This window comes from Micropterus salmoides, unplaced genomic scaffold (genome assembly GCF_014851395.1).
Source record: "Micropterus salmoides isolate LMB-PRFRI ecotype aquatic unplaced genomic scaffold, ASM1485139v1 Ms_hic_scaffold_15, whole genome shotgun sequence".
Classification (NCBI taxonomy): domain Eukaryota; kingdom Metazoa; phylum Chordata; class Actinopteri; order Centrarchiformes; family Centrarchidae; genus Micropterus; species Micropterus salmoides.
Window position 1 is genome coordinate 33187221 of NW_024040596.1, and position 22443 is coordinate 33209663.

Genomic DNA, 22443 nt, shown 5'->3' on the forward strand with positions numbered 1-22443 from the left:
CAGAGAATGCAAACAGTACTCACATATTTTGAGCATGATGGATGCAAACTGTGGTGCAGCTTTGATACAGTTATTTATTTATTCAGACAGTCCTGCTCTGAAGGGACTATTTATTGTCATGCTAGATAACTACCATTTGATGTTGTATGTGGCATTGTGTGTTTGAAAAATCCCTTTTGGGGGGAATGGTTTTATATGCACGCCTTAGTTGTGTCACAGAGTTGTTGTTTTTCCTCCCTCTAGGCGATATGGATTCAGCAAACAATCCAAACCAGACAAGGTAGGTGTTTCAATGATTTGGTTTTACAAATGAACAGGTATATGTTACTGAGAGAGTGGTTTTACAGAGAGCGTTTAATCTCCTTTACACTTATTATGTCAGGGTTCTGTGGGTGGCAGAGGAGATGAGCCCAAACGCAAGACACTGGAGCAGTGATACAATTCAGGGTATTTAATCCAAATGAAAAACAGGTTGACAGGCAGTAGACAGGAAAATCCAACAGGCTGACAGAACACTCTTCCACACGAACATGACTGAGTGAAACACACTACAATGACTGCACACAGACTGAGGAAACAAACAAGTATATATGCACACATGGGTTAAGGAGCTTGGAGGGAGCAACACAGGTGACCAGGATCAGGTTAACGAGGCAGGCAGAGAGACAGTTAACCCAGAACACACAAGTACACACTAAGACATGAACTGAGACACAGAACTAGGACACAGGGCTGAGATGCAGAGCTAAACCTAAGAGACAAGACAGATACTAAGTAAACTTAAAGATGCGGATGAATAACATAATAAACAAGGCTACACAGAACCAGTAAATGAACAAGGGAATACACAAGACTAAACAGAGAACACAAGACCAGGAACCAAAACCACAAACAGAAAACATGGACAAACTGCTAAAGTTTAAACTAAACAGGACAACGGGGAGTTTAACGCAAGGCAGGGACCGAACTAATAACACAGAGTGGCTAAGGACGACACTGACACTGACAAACTCAACCACAGACTAAGATAACTGAACAAAACAGATGATAATAACCAAACGGATAACAAACAGGCAGAGCTCACAATGACATTAACAGACTGGACACAGGACAACAGACCGGACTGAACCCTAAAACACAACATACTAAATAACAGATACCTGACTGATCAGATATAACAAAAACTCACAGAGGGCTAAACTTAAACATGGCCCACAGGCAGAATGTGACATATTAGGCCCACACAGTAAGAAACACTGCTGTATGTTTCTCCTATATGCGAACACAGACTGACAAATTGACGTTAAAGGGGAACTCCACAGATTTTCCACATCAGAGTGTATTTCCAGGTGTTGGGGAGTAGTTCTGCATATGTGAAAAAGTTGTATAAAGCCGTGTTTAACTCCAGGATGAGCTGTGTGAAGTCTGATGAATGTCCTCAATTGGTGCCACTTGATTTGGAATCTGTTGGCGCTGAAGACTACAAGTTAGAAAATGAAAGAAACCTGGGGCTGGAGCGTTTTAAAGACGTGAGCTTACAGGACCTCTGTAGCCCATCCACATCTCTGCTTGACCGTTGCAGCTCAAGGCTATATTAGCCGCTTCTAGCATGACGGAGGAGTCTCTGAACTATTGCATTGTGGGTAATATAGGTGCCAGGTTTTTACAAGGAAGAAGAATGCAATATCTTGATAGCTCTGGTTGTGCTGCATTGATTTTGACACTTTTAAAATGGTCCATTGTGATCCTGACAGTGTTATAGAAGTGCAATGCTAAATATTTGCCTAGAGTGGAAGTTAGATTGTAGAGTTGCTCTTTATGTCTGCATCAGGCCAGCATTTACTGCTCTTTTTCTCGAGCTTCTATGTCCTGTCTCCCTTCTAGGTGGATGAAAGGAAGGCTTCGCTGGCCAGTGGCTGTCAAGCAGCGCCCTCTGGGATGGCGGAGGTATCAGAGGAAGTTGACCTGCAGGCAGCGGAGGAGGTGAGCACTATTAAACAGTGAGTGCATTATACAGGAAAGGGAAATTAGATGGCCTATTAGAAATACAGTCAAGCCTCTGTGAGGCACTGTGGATGAGATTGTGCTCTGCAAATAAACTTGAACATACTGCCTTAAAATGTGATGTAACATTTGGTGGTGGTTTTCTTTTTTGTTAGATGCGAATCAAAACCCTGATGACCAGCATGGCTGCCATGGCAAATGAAGAGGTAGGCAAATGCCTGTTTTCTGTCTCGTTCACTTTTTCTGCACATGTGAACTGCAGAATTGAATCGCCACATTACTCCCCTGCTTATCTACCTGCTTGGGTTCACAAGTTTACAAACGTGTGTGTGTGTATTGTATATTGTACCACTGCATTCATTGTCAACTGAGTAACTAAATGGATACAATAAACTAAATGGGAATTTTACTCTTAAGTCTGGTTTTGACTGGAGTTTGTCTTCGTGCAGGGGAAGCTGACAGCAAGTGCAGTGGGTCAGATAGTGGGATTGCAGTCTGAGGAGATCAAACAGATTGCCTCAGAGTACGCTGAAAAGGTGAGCAACTAACAGTGAAAATAATGATATACCATATTATAATAATAATAATTAAAGCTGCAAGCAGCGTTGAGCGGGCCCCCTTGCGTGCCTCAGGTGAAGCGACAGCTGGGACTCTTGCATTGCACTCCAGCTGACAGGGCTCTGGAGTTATTGATGCAAAAATCAGACAGGTGACGTGTACAAAATATCTTACAAAGTTTGGTTGAGTTGTCAGTTATTCAATTCAAAGTTGCTGACTTCCGGTTGGGTTTAGGGTATAACTCTCAAAAAACAGCTTCCTGTTTAATTGCGAATAATTACTCACCAAGGCAACAGCATTTGACAAGAACTTTGAGATGGATGTGGTCAACCTGCTATGAGGAGCATGAATGCCTCACTATGGACATTCTTGTCCGCTAAGGTACTATGTGGGGTAAAAATATGAAAGAGGCATAAGAAATAAATTGTAAAATGTGTCCTTTCCAGATGCCAGTAAGTGCCAATATCACTATGATCGTATATTGACATTTAGGTCTCTAAGAGGTTTACTTGTGAATTTTGGGACATATCTGACCATGTCTAGTCCATTTACATGCAGCTTCCTTTTTCATGCCATAACATCAATTCAATGGCACGCCATGGAACCACCGTTTGACAAATCAAAAAAGCTTCGCAATTTAACATCGCAAGGCTGTTAAGATGGCGCTACCCACATTTGAGGTTAATGGGGTTAATGCTTTAGGAGGAGTTTGTTAAAGTACGGAGGGTGTAAACGGGTTGAAATTTCGTAAATAATTCAGAATGGCCACAACCACACCCCCAAACCATATCAGCCAATTCAAAACAACCGTTTTGACAAGCATGCAAAGTCTCCTGAGGGTTTGACTATCCATGGCCATATGATATGCTAAAAAGGCTTTAGGGGGTGCTATGGAGCCAACATGCAACCCTCAGTCTTAAAAATGACATCAGATCTAAACATTACAAGTTCGAATCTAGCTGCAAAGTTTTGTGGCTTTTTGAACATTTTAAAAGCCTCAAATATCTGTTTAAAAAATTGAAAATGACACAGGAAGTGCAAAATGGCTCACTTCCTGTTAAGCAAAATCTCGTTAAAAAAAAGCAGAAATGTGGTGAGAGCAATAATCCCACCACATCTCATGAAGATCAAAGAAACTTTTCCAAAATATGGTGTTTGTTTAGGGGTGCTATTGAGCCCCCTGGCCACGTCCGACTCCAATCACTGAAGAACATTGGATTTCCCACCAGACCTGAGGTGTTTGCAAATCTTCTTGAAGATTCGAGTATCCTAAGGCCTTAAAAAATGAGTTCATCGGGGAGAAAAAAAAATTATCCGAGCTAAAACAATAGGTTCCTTGCATTTCGTGCCTAGGACACCATTGGCACCCTGGCACTTTCGGGCTCGGGCCCTAATTATAATCTCACTCTTTTCCTGCTTCCAACTCATCAGCTGACTTATTTCAGATAACCAAGATCTACAAATCACAAATTCCAAAAATGAGCGTAGACTGGGACTGATGTTGGTCAAAAGATGTCATACATCATCTGGTGATAATCTATGTTTTATATTTGCTTTATGAAAAGAAAGACTTTAAGAAAGTCATTTCAACTATAAGCAATACAAGGCTTCACTGAAGATGCTGATATATCGTGCTGACTCATGGTATCATGCTGACTTTTGGATTTCACATTAAGATATTATAATGTAAATGCTCTGTATTTGTGTAGCGCCTTTCTAGTCTTTGCGACCACTCAAAGTGCTTTTATCCTACATTGCGTTCACCATTCACACGCATTCATATACTGAGCCTAAGTTCTCAAACAGAAACTAACATTCATACACTGGTGGAATAACAAGGGGCAATTCAGGGTTCAGTGTCTTGCCCAAGGACTCTTCGACATGCAGCCTGTAGGAGCCAAGACTTGAACTGCTGATCTTTCGATTAATGGGCAACCCGCTTTTCTCTAAACCCTGTCCTCGCATTCAAACAGCCCCTGCTTGCTCTTAAGTCTGCTCCGCTTCTGCTCAGACTGACTGCAATCAGGTAAGTTGTTACTTGCACAGATTTTGAGCTTCAGGGCAGTTATTACCTACACCAGTGCCTTACTTACTTTTTACTATAATGGCTACATGCTGTGTAAAATTAACCGTATAGCACACCGGCCTAACATTGGGTTGTTGGAGGAGAAAACGACATTACCTTCGTGACTCCTTCGCCGCCAAAGTCAAGGACCTCCAGAAAGTGTTTATATGAATGGTGATAGTACTTCCTTCAAAATAAATTTATCTTACTTGCAGTACAAGAATACATCCATGATGACTTCTGGTATGGTGCAGAGGCAAGCAGCATCCTAAGTAAGGAGCTCCCAGATGGTCTATTTTCCCCCTTGTAAAAAATACTTGGTATCACGGTAGATAGGTTTATGGTAGCATGAAAGGGGTAAACTGCAACAAACCTGCAGGATAAACGATAAATCAGCGAGCGAAGCTGAGGATACCTACATCTGTGTTAGCAAATTGGCAGAGAACGAGGCTATGGAAGCTATTCAAGCTAACATCATTGAGATAAAGGCAGTTCATTCAGACCTAAAAAAAAGGAATTTACCAACACCATGGGACCACTAAAGAGGGAATTAACAGACTTCATCATCAATGACTCAAAAGAAATATCGGACAGAGTGGAGGAAATGAAGAAGAGAGTAGCCGACATGGAGGAATCAGTATCAGAAATACTTTACTGATCCCCGAGGGGAAATTCTGTGTCACAGTTGCACACATTGCACAAAAGGCAAAAGAAATATAAATAAAGATAGTGGAATAGAGATATCTAGTATAGAGATATAAATATAAATATCAAAGTAAAATATAAAATAATGTAAATCTAAAGGAGTGTAGATATGTACAATGTTTACATAGTTAAAAGAATTGTTATGGAACAGTATTTACATGACTAAGAAATTGTTATGGTGAAGAGTAATAATGAATAAATAGTAGCAGCTGAATTGCAGCCGATAGTATTGCACATTAAGTAATTAAGCATATGTTATTGCACAAAACAGATGATAATGTCCAGTTTAAAACTAACTAAGTGTCCGTGTGTCAGACACTTAGAGGGAGGAGTTATAAAGTTTGATGGCCACAGGCAGGAACTGTCTCGCTCTGTGGTGCATTTTGGGGGAATAAGTCTTGCACTGAAAGTGCTCCTGTGTTTGTGCAGCACGTCACGGAGTGGGTGGGAGACATTGTCCAAGATGGTGTGTAGCTTAGACAGCATCCTCCTCTCTGACACCACCGACAGAGAGTCCAGCCCCACCCCCACAACGTCATTGGCCTTGCGGATCAGTTTGTTGAGCCTATTGGCGTCCGCTACCCTCAACCTGCTGCCCCAGCATGCAACAGCAAACAGGATAGCACTGGCCACCACAGACTCATAAAACATCCTCAGCATCGTCCTGCAGATGTTGAAGGACCTCAGCCTCCTCAGAAAATAGAGATGGCTTTGGCCCTTCCTGTAGAGGGCTTCAGTGTTCTTGGCAGAGTCCAGTTTATTGTCAATGTGTACTCCCAGGTATTTGTAGTCCTCCACAATGTCCACAGGGACCCCCTGGATGGAAACAGGGGTCACTGGTGCCTTGGCGTCGTGGTCTATGCACGTAGACAGGCATTTATACTCGTGCGTTGGTGTATCTGTCATTCTGCTAACTTCCGGTTTAGTGCTCTGCTACCGTGAATTAGGGTAAAATTGTATATGTAAGTTGGTGTAGCCTTTTCAAATGTTGTCGACCGTATGGCTCACATTCAGATAGTAAAATGAGTCATTTCGTTCGGGTTGTGACGCAACAAATATGTTGATCCACGTGTTACAGCTGCCGTTTTGGACGCTATGTAAAGTTACTACAAAGCACAGGGTAATTCCGGTTGGCTCAGAGGCATTGCGAGGCTACCCAGCCGACCAGTCAGTGCTTACGGTCCACGTCGACTCGACGTGTAATTACATTTTTGAGGAGGTGCACGTCAGGCGACAGTATTATGGGGCTAAGTTAAAAGTTAGAAATAAGACGACGAACGATGGAGCAACTGCAACAGGCTGCATGCCCGTTGGCGCAAGCGCACAAGACATTCAATTCAATTTTCAATTCAATTTTATTTATATAGCGCCAAATCACAACAACAGTTATCTCACAGCGCTTTTCATAAAAGAGCAGGTCTAGACCGTACTCTGTGATGATATTTACAGAAGCCCAACAGTTCCCACCAAGAGCAAGCACTAGGCGACAGAGGCAAGGAAAAACTTCCTTTTAAGAGGCAGAAACCTCGAGCAGAACCATGGCTCAGGGTGGGCGGCCATCTGCCTCGACCGGTTGGGGTGAAGGAGAGAGAGAGGGGGAGGGAGGCAGCCTACACAATATACACACAGAGGTACAGACAGTGAAGGTGATGTTGCTATAGACTAAATGAAAAATGGTACAGATATTTATAATAGTGTTAATGGTAACAATCGTAATGTTAATGATTATAATAACAATAATAACAATAAGACTAGCAACAATAGTCGTTGCAGCAGAGGGTGTCGAGCAGGAACACGGGGGCAGCAGGTGACCCGCAACCACAGCTCCAGAGCCAGAAAACCTGCAGGAAGTGACAGGAGGAGAGAGGAGAGAGACGAGAAAGCACAAGACTACCAGAAAGGGGAGAAGTTGTGTTAGTAACATGCAATAATGGGATGAGGTTGCATACAGAGGGAGAGAAAGTAGAGGAGAGAGGAGCTCAGTGCATCATGGGAAATCCCCCGGCAGTCTAGGCCTATAGCAGCATAACTAAGGGATGGTTCAGGACTCACCTGAGCCAGCCCTAACTATAAGCTTTATCAAAGAGGAAAGTCTTAAGCCTACTCTTAAATGTGGAGATGGTGTCTGCCTCCTGAACCCAAACTGGAACCTGGTTCCACAGGAGAGGAGCTTGATAGCTGAACGCTCTGGCTCCTAGTCTACTTTTGGAGACTCTAGGAACCACGAGTAACCCTGCATTCTGGGAGCGCAGTGCTCTGGTGGGGTAGTAAGGTACTATGAGCTCTTTAAGATAAGATGGTGCCTGACCATTAAGAGCTTTGTAGGTAAGAAGAATGATTTTAAATTCTATTCTGGATTTTACTGGAAGCCAATGCAAAGAAGCTAAAACAGGAGAAATGTGATCTCTTTTCCTGGTTCCTGTCAGAACACGTGCTGCAGCATTCTGGATCAGCTGAAGAGTCTTAATGGACTTTTTTGAGCAGCCTGATAATAAGGAATTGCAGTAATCCAGCCTAGAAGTAACAAATGCATGGACTAGTTTTTCTGCATCATTTTTAGACCGGATGTTCCTGATTTTCGCAATATTACGTAGGTGAAAAAAGGCGGTCCTTGAAATTTGCTTAATGTGAGACTTAAACGACATGTCCTGATCAAAGATAACTCCAAGATTCCTCACAGTGGTGCTGGAGGCCAGGGCGATGCCATCCAGGAAAACTATATCTTTAGATAATGCGTCACGGAGGTGCTTAGGCCCCAGAACAATAACTTCAGTTTTATCTGAGTAAAAAATGAGAAAATTATAGGTCATCCAGGTTTTAACATCCTGAAGGCACATTTGAAGTTTAGCTAACTGATGAGTTTCATCTGGCTTGATCGATAGATATAACTGAGTATCATCTGCATAACAATGAAAGCTTATGGAATGTTTCCTGATAATATTGCCTAAAGGAAGCACATATAAAGTGAAGAGGATTGGTCCGAGGACTGATCCTTGAGGAACTCCATGACTAACTTTGGCATGCATGGAGGACTCATCGTTAACATGTACAAACTGAAATCGATCTGATAAATAGGACTTAAACCAGCTTAGAGCGGTTCCTTTAATGCCAATGAAATATTCCAGTCTCTGCAATAGGATCTGATGGTCAATGGTATCAAATGCAGCACTAAGATCTAATAAAACCAGTACAGAGACAAGTCCTTTGTCTGATGCAATAAGGAGGTCATTAGTAATTTTCACCAGTGCTGTCTATGTGCTATGATGAGCTCTAAAACCTGACTGAAAATCCTCAAATAAACTATTGCTCTTTAGAAAGTCACACAGCTGTTTAGCAACTGCTTTCTCCAGAACCTTAGAGAGAAATGGAAGGTTAGATATAGGTCTATAGTTGGCTAAAACATCCGGATCAAGTTTGGGCTTTTTCAGAAGAGGTTTAATTACAGCTACTTTAAAGTACTGTGGTACATAGCCTGTTGATAGAGATAGATTGATCATATCTAGTATAGAGGTGCTGACTAAGGGTAAAACATCTTTAAGCAGCCTAGTCGGGATGGGGTCTAAGAGGCAGGTTGATGGTTTAGATGAAGAAATTATTGAAGTTAGTTGGTAAAGATTGAGGGAAGCAAAACAGTCTAAACATGTATCTGGTTCTACAGCTGTTTCTAAGGTTCCTGAGTTAAGAGATAAGTCGGTGCCAGTTGAGGGCAGGTCTTGGTGAATTTTGTCTCTAATAGCTAGAATTTTATCATTAAAGAAGCTCATGAAATCGTAACTACTGAGAGCTATGGGAATACTTGGCTCAATAGAGCTGTGACTCTCTGTCAGCCTGGCTACAGTGCTGAAAAGAAACTTTGGGTTGTTCCTATTTTCCTCTATTAATGACGAGTAGTACGCTGCTCTAGCATTACGGAGGGCCTTCCTATAAGTTTTAAGACTATCTTGCCAAATTAAACGAGAATTTTCCACTTTGGTGGAACGCCAATTCCTCTCAAGTTTCCGCGATATTTGCTTTAATTTGCGAGTTTCAGTATTATACCATGGAGCTAACCGTCTTTGTTTTAGTATTTTCTTTTTTAGAGGGGCTACAGAGTCGAGTGTCATTCGCAGCGAGCCTGCAGCACTATCAACAAGATGATCGATTTAGGAGGGACTGAAACTAGCATAGGAGTCCTCCGTTACTTTGTGACTAGATAATGTATTTAGAGCTGATGGAATCGCATCCTTAAATTTAGCTACAGCACTATCAGACAGACATCTTGTATAGAAATTTTTGCCCAATGGCGAGTAGTTCAGCAATACAAACTCAAAAGTTATCAAACAGTGGTCGGACAAAGAGGGATTCTGTGGGAACACCACTAAATGTTCAATTTCAATACCATACACCAAAACAAGGTCGAGGGTGTGGTTAAAACAGTGAGTCGGTTCATGGACACTCTGAGAGAAGCCGATGGAATCTAACAAAGAGATAAACGTAGTACTGAAGCTGTCATTCTCAACATCCACATGAATATTAAAATCCCCTACAATAATAACTTTGTCCGTTTTAAGGACTAAAGTTGACAAAAACTCTGCAAATTCAGATAAGAATTCAGAATACGGGCCAGGTGCTCGGTACACTATAACGAAGAGAATTGGTTGCAGTGATTTCCAACTTGGGTGCGAAAGACTAAGAACAACACTTTCAAATGAGTTATAGTTTAGTTTAGGTTTAGAGCTGATTAGTAGGCTAGAGTGGAAGATAGCTGCAACTCCACCTCCTCGGCCTGTGCCTCGAGGAATGTGAGTATTAATATGACTGGGAGGGGTGGATTCATTTAGGCTAACATATTCTCCATCACCCAGCCAGGTTTCAGTAAGACAAAATAAATCAAGATCATAATCTGATATTAGTTCATTTACTAGTACACCTTTAGAAGAGAGAGATCTGATGTTTAAGAGTCCACATTTAACTCTCCTATTAGTTTGCACTATTGCTCTTGTGGTTTTAATTTTTATGAGGTTTTTATGCACAGCTCCTCTTCTGTTTACCTTTTTAAATAATTTCGATGGTCGGGGGGCAGACACCGTCACTATAGGATTTTCACTAAGTAACTCCTGAAATGGAGGAGCAGAGAAGTGTGTTAGACTGCGACTCTGCGTAGGGTTTTGGGTGGGTAACTGCTGAAAAAGAAGGGCAGAGAAGTGTGTTAAACTGCGACTCTGGTTTCTGACATGAGTGCAGAAACCAATGATCTGCTCTCCCGCACATTACAACTCCAAAAGAACATTCAAGACCAGTTAATGGACCTGGAGGCATGCTCCCAACGAAATAACATTTGCATTCATGGGGTCCCTGAGGGAGCTGAGGGAGACACTATACAAGATTTTGTTGAAAAGTTTAATAAGACACAGCTGTGCCTCCCAGACATCGCCCTCGGTATCCAACGTTGTCACCGGTCTCTTGGCCCTAAACCACTGCAAGGCCCGAGACTACCCAACCAAAACCTACGACTTACGAAAAGAAAGGCTTACTCCAACATCAGAAAAATACTTAAAGAAACAACGTTATGTTTCTAGACCCTTTACCCGGCGAAAGTTGTTTCGACACCGGCACTGTGATCTACAACAGTGCACCGAAGGCGACGGAAGACCTGAAAAAAAGATCCCTGACTGTGATTAAATCGATTACTAAAATGAGAAACGCAAATTCTTTGCGTCGATGCTTCATTTAATCCATATAACTTTATAGTACACTGTTTCCCACGGACATTTACAGTGGGCACCTTTCTAGACTTTTTCGACCACTCAAGTGTTTCGCCCCACCTGTGATGGCCCTGTCTGTTGTTTTATTTCTGTAAAAAATAATAAAAATACAGTTAAAAGGTACTTTTACCTATTAATTTAACCCAGGTTTCAAGGGTACTTTGAAAATGTTTCAAGATGTTAATTTAATCACTGTGTTTTTTTTGGCTGTAGTCAGACTGCAGGCCAAAGTAACCCAAATATTTTTTTTTGCTGTGTGCAGCCCAAGTCACATGGAATCTAATCTTTTCCACAGATACAGATCGTATTTTTTGGAATGCGACCTCAGGCTGGCGACTCGGACGTCACTCTAGAGCAGCTGTTCCCCGCCAGACTGAGTCGCAATGAACAAAAAAGCTCACAAAGGCCATTACATACTTCTTCCTACCTTGCTATCATCTGCTCACAAATTCCATTTCTTACACCTGAAATCCGGGTCACGAGCTCTCTTCTGAGTTGTGTGCATGCTACTTATCTGATCGGAAACATTACAGCTGCATGCTGCGTTGTTTTATTCTTCTGCGCATGTGTCCGATATGGGCCACATTTAAACAAAAATGTCAACTGTTAAACAAAAACATCGGTATTAGGCATAAAGGCCTGCAGTGTGAACGTAGGCGATTCCCACCATAATAATGATAATTGTCTTGGCTGATACTAGTTAAAGTAAGAATTTAGAAACACTGCACCCCGATCTCAGCTAAACTGAGCACTTAGAATAACAATGAAAAGAGCTTCCTTTTTTCTTTATTTGATGCATTTTTTGTTGCAGCAAGTTAATGACCCATAACATGGAGAGGTATAAACCCAAGGTGTATTTTACTACTTTAGACATTTGTAGAGGCCTTTACAAATACAACACACCTATTCAAGCAGATTGTAGCTAACCAGTACCTGCAAAAAAGTTTAATAGATAGAAAATGCTTTTCTATTAACATTTCCATGTTGTAATATACTGTACCTCCTATATGTTCCTGCAGCAGTCTGAGTTGTCGTTGGAGGAGCGTTTAGAGCGCTACGGTCCTCTCCAGCAACATCGCAGGGCGATGGTCTCACTCAACAAACAGATCCAGCAAAAGACTAAACAACTGGAGGAGGTCAGCAGTTCACTGTGGTCCACTGTACAGTCCACCGTAACCATGTGGTGTCCTCCACTGTGTCAAGCAGTCACTGTGTAAAATTCTTAGAGGAATTTATTTTTGGCATTGCAGAAACCAACATGTAACATTGAGTAGACAATACATATAGTACCTTTTGTACTTTAAACAGTCAGCAATCATTTGCCTGCTAGGACACAAAATGGACACCTTAATTGGAGCTGGAGCAGTTGAATGTTTGTAAAAAATTAAGTGTACTATGATTTACAGCAGTGACTATCAGTAACAAATATATATAAATTGTTTCACAGTTACAAGCAAAGCATGAAGAGGTGAAAACAGGCTGTGACGAGGCCAAGAAAAAACTGATGGAGGTAAGACCAGGCTAAAATACCTGCAAAACTCATTGATTGGATGCATTATATTGGCAGGCATATGGAACAGTTAATAAGTCTGTGTGAAAAAAGGTAGCTGAATTATTTTTACTACCTGATAGATAGATATATATTTATTATTATTATTATTATTATTATTATTATTATTACGGAAACTGAGTTTTTGAAAAAAATAAAATTTAAAATGTTGCTTGCAGCAGTGATTTGTGTATCTTCCCAGGCTACAGAGCACTCAGAGAAACTGGAGAAAGAGCTGATGTCTTTAGAAGAGATAGAGCTGCAGGCTGACAGCAGGTGAGTGGTGGAGAGTAATTATCTCTGACTTCTTGTTGTCATTTAATCCTCATGACACAACACAGCACCCTCTGTGATTTGTGTCAGTCCTCAGTGGATGTTTCCTCCTTCATCCCCAAAAGCTGCCTGCTTGTCTTCAAAGAATTATATAGCAGTGGATATAAGTAGTTTCTAATACAAACAAACCAATGATTAATGTTAATTTTACTTAAAGGCACAAGTATTAGGAGGCTAAAACCTATTCATTTATTAAGGACGATTGTGTTGTAGTGAGGACATCAGGACTCTCATCAAAGTTCACATTTCTGTGTTGCTATAATACCAACAAACAATGTTTAAATAATGCAATGTGCCCAATAACACCGTATAAATAAAAGCTTTTTATTGTTGAGCCCTAAGGAGGAAGCGGATGAAGACCAGATTTGTGGTTACATGGTAACATCCTTATGGTTGAGTCTCCTCCGTTTTCCTGAGTCATAGCACATCACAAACATCTTCTCATCATTCCTTATGAGAGTAATATATTTTTTATAGGGCTGTCAAATGATTAAAATTTTTAATCAAATTAATCAGAATTTTCAGTGGATTAATCATGATTAATCACTATTTGCAATTACACCTGAATCCTAACCATTTTTTTTTTCTGAAATGCATACCAAAAGATAAATAAAAAGACACAGATACATAATTTTCATATTATGTCTGTTTATTAACACAGCCAAATAATTGTTAATAATTGTTGTTATTCACTGATGTCCAATGGTCTCCTGTCAGGGCGATATGATTTACTTGAGCCAAGACCTCTTTCCTTTTTTCTTTTTCGTTTTGATAGAGCTCGTGGATTTTCGTCATAACTGTGGCTCTTGACGGTGGCCTATAGGATGAGTCTTGAGACGCCACTTGCAAAACATCAATGAAACCTGAGTCTTCTACAATACTAACGGGTCTACAATCCTTTGCAATCCATTTTGCTATTTTGTTGGTCAAATTATCTGAGGTTGATTTTGTTAATGGCCCGCGAAAATTCAGCGTGGTCTGGCGCGAACCACTTGCTGAACCTGACGACCCAGCAAACGCATGTTTGGCATTGACATGGTACCTCAAGCTTGAACAGCTCCGGTGAAATTGAAACTCCTTGTTACAAATCTTGCAAATAACCTTGTACTTGTTAACTGTACCATCATCATTCTTTTTATATTTGAATCCGTCAATAGGCCCACTTTGCTCACCTTGCTCCATCTCGCCTCTAGCCTCCCGTCCCAACCACTTTCCTGACCTGAATAATTTGTCACACTGCGCATGCGTGAAATGCGTTAAAAAAATTGACGTAATTAACGACAAACAACGAATTAACGTCATTAACGCGCTATTTTTGACAGCCCTAATTTTTTATATAAATTAAGGGAAAAAGAAACCTTCCTATCACAGTAGACAGTTTATTTATTATAGCTTAGAATATTGGAATCTGAACCAAGATTCGATAATAATAAATAATAATAAATTGAATTTGTATAGCGCTTTTCACGAACTCAAAGTCGCTTTACAGAGCAGATAAAGAAACGTAAAAAAAAGGGGACTGGAAAATGGTGAGGGACTCAGAGGTGCGGATTTTATGGGGGAGGGAGTTCCAGAGCCTGGGAGCTGCCCTGGAAAAGGCTGATAAGTGGAATCACAATCCATAAAATTGAAACGATACTCAACCCGACTTAAAGGTCCAACAGAAAGAAGGCCATCTCGGCATCCTAGAGGCTGCTGAGCCCGGTTATGTTGCCTGCTTGCCCGGCACTGGTGTCGAGCTGGAGCCGGGCTCTCTACCAGCGGCAGCGTAATGTTGATTGAAACTTTGGCAACAAGCTAGCCAACAAAGCTAGGCAGCAACCGACGCAGGAGCACTTACAGTAACATTAACGAGTGTATTATCTAGTAAGTTTGCTATTTATAGCTGTTTCTGGCAGATTTTTGCTCGAGTCTACAACTTTTCTAACACAGCCAAACATCAGTCAAGCACAACAACACACGCAAGACACAGCAAGCAGCTAATACGTTATTACTCACTAGTCCAACAGAAAGAAGGCCAGCTCGGCATCTGTCCTGATATCCATACTGAAGATACAGAGCTAGCTTCTTCCAAAGACCTTACATTCTTTTTGCTGTTTCTTATAGCTTGCAATAATAACTGAATAAATTGTTATTTATTAGAGTGATCTTAGAATGCGTTACAAGATGTGCATTTTATCTCTTGCTATCTGCATGTTTAACCTTGTGCTGCTGACATCACTGACTCACATTCACATGACAGGACTTGATTCAGACTTGTGCCTGATGAAAGTGCTACGAAAATGTTACTAGTTCCAGCTGGTAAGATTGACTGGTGCTTATTCAAACATGAGATCAACATGTTAAAGTGCCTGTAGATTAACATAAGGGATGCATGTCTGAAAGGAGCTAATGACTGAAAAAGCTAAGTTTAGTGTCAGTGGAATCATGGTATGTTTCTGAAGGGATATTTTCAAGGCTGAGTTGGATATATGCATGCTGCAATCCAAAAATCCAAATCTGTCTGAAGTGCTGGGATGAGGCCAAGAGCTCTGCCCTTTGAGACACTCGCCATCGTGCTCATGGACACTTGGGCAGTTTTGGACATACGCATACAGGCTGTTACAGGGGTGAAACCTGTGGTCTTCGATTGATGGCACAGTCTATCTAAGAATGTTTTGTTCTGTTGAACAGCTTGCTGGAGAAGCTGAGGGCTCTGGTGACAATGAATGAGAACCTGAAGCAGCAGGAGCAGGAGTTCCGCACACACTGCAGAGTCAGTACATCAGCACTCACACATGTATTGAGATTCTACATCCTGTAAATGCTGCCTGGTGTTCATACAGAAAACATGATGTAAGCATGATGAGTTCCTACTTGACAGTAAATTGGTGCCAATATTCTTTTTCATGTGTGAATGTTATGTTCAGGAAGAGATGGCTCGCTTGCAGCAGAACATTGAGGAAATGAAGAGCACATCAGGACAGGATACAGAGGAAGAAAAGGTACACGTCCAGTTAGAATCTAACACAGCTTATTTATTAGACATAAAACAACAGTTAATGAAGACTGAGTAGCATTCTCTTCCTGTTTGTTTTAACTGTACTCTTTTTCTCTCTCAGGAGAGGAACCAGCTGATAGACAAACAGTACAACACAGACAGAGAGAAACTGCAGAAGATCCGTCTGCTCATGGTAATGACTTCATATAACATAACACAAGATTAGATGGACCTGGAGTTAACTCTGTAGGCAATTAGGTCACAGCAGCAGATAACAGACTAGTGATTAGAATGAGACAAAGTACTGAGTACTGAAAGTAATACAACAAATAAACAGTCTATTCATGGTATAATGTTCTGTTTGCAGATGAGCTTTGCTGGTTATTCTCAGTAGCAGGTGAAAAGATGAATGTCACTGTATTAATGCTGTTGTTTGTTCTTTGTTTACTATGTTATATCTGACAAAGAATTCTGTTAACAGCAGAATTGTCACCTTGTCTGCAAGGGAAAGCAAGACAGACATGATTTGGACCATAAAGACACATTAAAACTGTCCCCTGAAACCAAAATAAGGATATTAATTTAGTTATGTTCCGCCTCTAACACTAAGTGTATTATCAGTAGGGGTGTGATGATACACTTAGCTCATGAGACGAGACACGATATTGGGTTCACGAGAATGCAACGAGGTTTTAACTGTATTTTTGCAGGGGCATTTTGAAATGTTGCTGACACTGAAATTAACTTAATTTTCACTGCCTGCCAGGCAAGTCTATGGGTTTTTTTGTCTGCCACACTTTGAAATATAGCCTATGCGCAAAGTGAAGCAATAACATTCAGCACATTTAAGCATCATTAAATGTAAATGTTTATTATATATGTATATATATGATATATGTATATTATTACACAAAAACATTACAATACAAAGTATCCATGTCTTTCAGTACATGACAACCACTCTGCCTTACTAAACAAACACTAACAACCAGGTATTTCAAAGGTTCTGACTGATGACAAGAAACACAAAGTTCACCATAGTTATTATACAGTCAGTGCTCAATACACAACACAGTTTAACCCCTAATGAGTCCTTATATCTTGTGGAGATTTGAACTGAATCTCCACAAGATATCTCAACAAAAACCTACTCTTCTGGATCCCAGCAAGCAAACAAAAATATACTGAGTTTCAATACAAAAGCTTGCGTCTAATGCACAAGCTTTGTGCTGGTGCTGCTGGCAAGCTAACTGGCTGTCACTCAGGACGAGCTGGGCCTCTTCCACTAGTGGCCACCATAGATACAGTCTGTGTGTGTGTGTGTAACACTGTGAAAATGAGTACTTCAAATATTGATATAAGCATTATTCTATTGTATATATTTCTACATATTTTTACATTTGTTGGGGACTATTTTCAGCGGCGGATGAATGCACTAGTGGGTGTTTGGGGCAGTGACATACTCTAGAGCCCTGAATATGTTTAATAGTTGGATCCATGGCTCAGAGCAAGAGGAGACATCCGGCTGTGATATACAAAGTACTTTGTTAGCAGGATGCATTCATTCTTTGTTTGGGATTTGTAAGTACTTTTTGTTGCCATCGTTAAAACAGAATATTGGAATTTGGCAGGCTTAAACAGAATATTGATATTAACAGTCTGCAAAAAAAATAGACTGAATTGCAGGCATTCCAGATTATTTCACTAGCTGATTCTACATTATAACTGATATAAAACATTTTGTGACCAATTTATTAATGTTGTGGAGGATCGGCAGGCATATTAACATTTCATGTGCTACTATTGTGTGGCACATGAAATGTAAAAAGCAATAGAACTCTACTTTATAAATCAGTTACAAGGATGAGGGAATTCTCCTCTTTGAGCTGAATTAGTCAGGACTTTCCTTCACTCTGTGTAGGCTCGGAGGAATCGTGAGATCGCCATCCTGCAGAGGAAGATAGACGAGGTGCCGAGCAGGGCAGAGCTGACCCAGTACCAGAAGAGATTCATCGAACTATACAGTCAAGGTGGGTTCCTCCTCCATATCTGGTCTAACCAAGTTTTGTGCTCAGAATCAGAATCAGCTTTATTTGCCAGGTATGTGTACACATACAAGGAATTTGACTCTGGATCGTACATTGCACGTGGCTGATTAGAGACAGAGTTACTGGGTTATTGCACAGGAATTGTTCCTGACACTGTGAGTCAGAAGTCAGCTGTTCATCAGAGTGATGGCTTGTGGGAAGAAACTGTTCCTGAGTCTGTTGGTTTTGGCGTACAGTGCTCTATAGCGCCTTCCAGAGGGGAGAAGTTGGAACAGGTTTTGTCCGGGGTGAGATGGATCTGCAGTGATGTTTCCTGCCTGTTTCCTGACTCTGGAAATGTATAAGTCCTGAATGGAGGGCAGGTTGGCACCGATGGTCTTTTCTGCAGTCCTGACTGTCCGTTGTAGTCTGCTGGAATATAGTGGATCCCAGAAACCTGAAGGATTCCACAGCAGACACAGGGCTGTTGAGTATGGTGATGGGGGGCAGAGTGGGGGGGCTCCTCCTGAAGTCCACGGTCACAGTTTTGAGCGTGTTAAGCTCCAGGTTGTTCTGACCGCACCAGAGAGCCAGCTGATCAACCTCTCGTCTGTAGGCCGACTCATCACCGTCCCGGATGAGGCCGATGACCGTTGTATCATCCACAAACGTCAGGAGTTTGACAGATGGGTCTCCTGATGTGCAGTCGTTGGTGTAGAGGGAGATGAACAGTGGGGAGAGCAAACACCCCTGGGGGGCGTCAGTGCAGATAGTCCGGGTTTCCCAGCCTCACTTGCCGTCTCCTGTCAGTCAAGAAGTCTGTGATCCACTGACAGGTGGAGGCTGGCACAGTGAGCTGGGTGAGTTTGGTGATGAGGATGTCCGGGATGATGGTGTTATTTCTATATTCTGTTAGCCCTGTAGGCAAACTGTAGGGGGGACTCAGAGTGGGAGAGAGGTGTGACTGTGGGCTTCTCAAACCTACAGTAAAATCCATTCAGAAAACAGTCAACGTGCCATTCTCCAAGCAGAAATGTCTCAAAAAGTAGAAACAAAGACATTAAATATTTTCTCATTCTTGTGCCTGTCAGTTTCTGCAACACACAAAGAGACCAAGCAGTTCTTCACTCTGTACAACACGTTAGACGACAAGAAGGTTTATCTGGAGAAGGAGGTAAGAATCCACAGCAGCCAGCTGTTAGCAACACAGGAAGCAATTGACAGTATAATGCCATGTTGTGGTAGAATTTTGAATTTAGCTTTGTTTGTAATTTTAGCAAATCTGTCCAGTTTGATTGTTATAGTTAACACATTGAACTAGTAAATGGTGAAAGCCACCAGCAGACAAATATATATTCTTAATATTAATGAGAAAGAAATGTGCTTTCATTTCTGTAGGTGAATCTGCTGAATTCTATACACGACAACTTCCAGCAGTAAGTATAAAAATACACTCGTCTGTTGTATGTTTGTAATATGAAACGCTGATGTATTTGAGTTTTCCTGTCACCCAGTATGTATCTTAGTTTTGTTCAGTGAAAAAGCTCTGTTGTAAAAACTGCTGTACTGTTGTCCAGGGCCATGTCGTCTTCAACAGCCAAAGAGCAGTTCCTCAGACAGATGGAGCAAATAGTGGAGGGAATCAAACAGAATCGCATCAAGGTATAGGTCTCAGGATTTTTCCACTATTTACGACCTGGCTTTTATTTTCAGAAAACAGGACTCACCAAGTTGATTGTTGAGATCTGGGAACAAACACGAGCAGCCAATGATGTTTCAGCATGAAAAAGAATTATCCAGGGGCCAAGTTTAACAGTATTTCAACAAAAACTGCTGAAGCAATTATGTGACACCTGCTTCCTGCACATCTGCTTTTCCAGATGGAGAAGAAGAAGCAGGAGAACAAGATGAGGAGAGATCAGCTGAATGATGAGTACCTGGAGCTGCTCGACAAGCAGAGGCTCTACTTCAAAACTGTAAAGGACTTTAAAGAGGTGAGAAAAACAATGAAGTATCAGCTTGTGCTTCATTAGTTATGGATGAATTAAAGGACACTTCTTAGGTTACTTAACAGCTGAGAGGTGTTGGTAGGTAGTCAGTATAAAATGAGTCCTTGTTTATGTGATGAATGTGACAACCAGAGCTACGCAAATATCTGCAGTGACATATTTACCAAGTTTCTCAAAAATAACCAAAAGGTTTCATGTTTGAAACAGGTGCAAAAAATCAAATACAATATATGTATTTTAAAAAATGGTTCAGTGAGTTACTTGTGGTTTTGTCCTATAGTTCAAAACCACACCAAAGCTATTTTTTAGACCGCTGTGTTTTTTAACCGTAAACTTGTAAAATTGTGATGGAGACAATCTTTCTGAACTACCTGCAACATATCTGTCTCGCACCTTCTTACTTCGTCACTTAACAGCTGACATATATATCAGTACAGATACAGAATGTGATAAGATAAAGTCGGTCCATATCAGACATGCTGATGTATGGGGAGAGTTGTAACAACACCAATTCCACCAATAAGAAATAAGATAGCAGTTAGGTGATCATTTCAGTATGTACCTACTTCCTCGGGCCTGGTGGTTCTCAAGTCTGGAAACAGGCACATTCAGAATATATAGAGGAAAAACAGATTTTGAGGTAGTATTTTTTTTTGACCAAGACTATATTTTGTTTAGTATCTATACTGCTGCAGATAGAATTGTTTGACTTATATTAGATTGAAATATAGTTTCTCAGGCAACATGTGATGCCTGACAACAACCACCAACATGCATTTTTTCCTTCCTAATTTCAAACCACTATGCTAATACAGCTAACTAAACAGTGGCTGATAGGGGTGGGGTGGGTTGTAACACGTCTTTAAAAAGTGTTACAACCATACCCTATACATAAAACTAGGGACTTTCTTGATATTAATATTTTGTGTCCGTTGCAGTCTGGGCCCACCAAACCTGCACTCCAGGGTTACCAGTATCCATTTTTCAGCACTTTGACCATTACTTCTCATTCACGTGTTTCACATGTTGGCGTGCGTATCGGCATTCCATCTTTTCCATAGTGGAGTACAGATATGTTCTTTAATTAGGTACATTTTAGTATTATTTGTTAAGCATACTTTTAAGTAAGTTTATTCTATAGATAAATTTACATACACATACTGTACATGCGCGTGAGTCAGATGTATTCTGTTACGGTGAGAGAGAAACATTGTTCTTCTTTATTACTACCTAAATAGTTTAGTAAAGCATCCCTGGATGAGATGTTTCTGTTTTTTTGTCACCAGGAATGTCGGAAGAACGAGATGCTGCTGTCCAAGCTGAGAGCAAAAGGGGCCTCTTAGCACTGGTATGACTGGTATGGTTTTTTGATATAAATGAAATGTGTAATCTATATAAGCTGATCACACATTAACTGTACATGTACAGAGTTTTTCTTTTAGTATTCCACTTTGTTTCATCACGCTTCTTTATGGCTAATATGGTTGGAAACCGACACTTGGGACTGATCTAAAACCCTGTGGGAAGAGTCCTGGCTATTACATTTACACTGTGCTCTCCACATGTGCCAGATACAGCTGACTGAGAAACGCAAATGCCTTTCATTGTTCAAGTGAAAACTAGCTCATTATTGTTTTATATATTTTTGCATAATCTTCAGCTACAGTGTGATTGCAGCACCAATAACAACCAAAAATGATCACCATTACTAAATTATATGTAGAATATATGTTAAATATGCAGGAACACTGTAACAAACCTATAAATCATGACCGTATCTTTAATATCTGACAGATTTTGCCCTTTGGAACTGTACTCACAGGGAGCTTAGATATCAAAGCTAGTCAGAACTGTATATGTACTTATATATGTATATTATATGTACTTTACACATTTAAAGCTCTTCATGTTGATCATAAAGTTGGTCCCATACCTACTGAAAGAGACGACTAAAACAATTTAAATTTCCTGAGCATGTTGTGTTGTTTGCTGCTGTGTCATTCGGGGAGTTTTATGAACCAGTCCTTAAATTGCATCATAACATGCTGATGTGTTCAGATTCTCAGTGCAGCTTTAAACTTTACTCTGTGTATGAAAAGTTCTTTTCCAGTTATGCTTTTCTTATGTGCCTCTGAAGTTTGAATTCACCTCATGTCTCACATTTGCCTTTGTCATCATCCAATGACCATGTAGAAGCAGTATTTAATGAATAAAATAATCTTTCTATTAACGCCTTTGCTCTTACTTATCTCAGATAGGGTGTGTTGTTTCAGACACTGTGTGCTGAATGAAGTCAGTGTACTATCAGAAGTCACCACAATATTGTCAAGTCACATAATGAATCTCCTGCGTATCACCAAAGCACTTCAAATCTCCTGTTGCAGATGCACAAGCTAGCAAATAAACATCTGTTCTAACAGAGCGACCAGGATTCCCATCGGTCCTAGAAATTGTACGCCAGTCTTAAAA

The 22443-nt window shown here is 40.8% G+C and overlaps 1 protein-coding gene across 4 annotated transcripts in view; it reads left to right on the forward strand.

The window, feature by feature from the left end:
* The window catches only part of ccdc93 (coiled-coil domain containing 93), a 34421-nt gene extending 12217 nt beyond the window's left edge, over positions 1 to 22204 (forward strand). For 2 of the 4 annotated variants that reach the window (XM_038719716.1, XM_038719718.1), the window contains 16 exons: positions 244 to 280; positions 1885 to 1983; positions 2160 to 2210; positions 2454 to 2540; positions 12096 to 12212; positions 12524 to 12586; positions 12828 to 12901; positions 15632 to 15713; positions 15868 to 15942; positions 16060 to 16131; positions 17860 to 17968; positions 19057 to 19139; positions 19364 to 19401; positions 19543 to 19627; positions 19846 to 19959; positions 21261 to 22204. In XM_038719716.1, coding sequence (XP_038575644.1) covers positions 244 to 280; positions 1885 to 1983; positions 2160 to 2210; positions 2454 to 2540; positions 12096 to 12212; positions 12524 to 12586; positions 12828 to 12901; positions 15632 to 15713; positions 15868 to 15942; positions 16060 to 16131; positions 17860 to 17968; positions 19057 to 19139; positions 19364 to 19401; positions 19543 to 19627; positions 19846 to 19959; positions 21261 to 21317 — 1243 coding nt within the window. In that variant the 3' untranslated portion in view covers positions 21318 to 22204. Of the gene's footprint in view, positions 1 to 243; positions 281 to 1882; positions 1984 to 2159; positions 2211 to 2453; positions 2541 to 12095; positions 12213 to 12523; positions 12587 to 12827; positions 12902 to 15631; positions 15714 to 15867; positions 15943 to 16059; positions 16132 to 17859; positions 17969 to 19056; positions 19140 to 19363; positions 19402 to 19542; positions 19628 to 19845; positions 19960 to 21260 lie in introns of all 4 variants that reach the window. The other 2 variants (XM_038719717.1, XM_038719719.1) reach the window with 1 other exon arrangement.
* Positions 22205 to 22443: the final 239 nt, after the last annotated feature.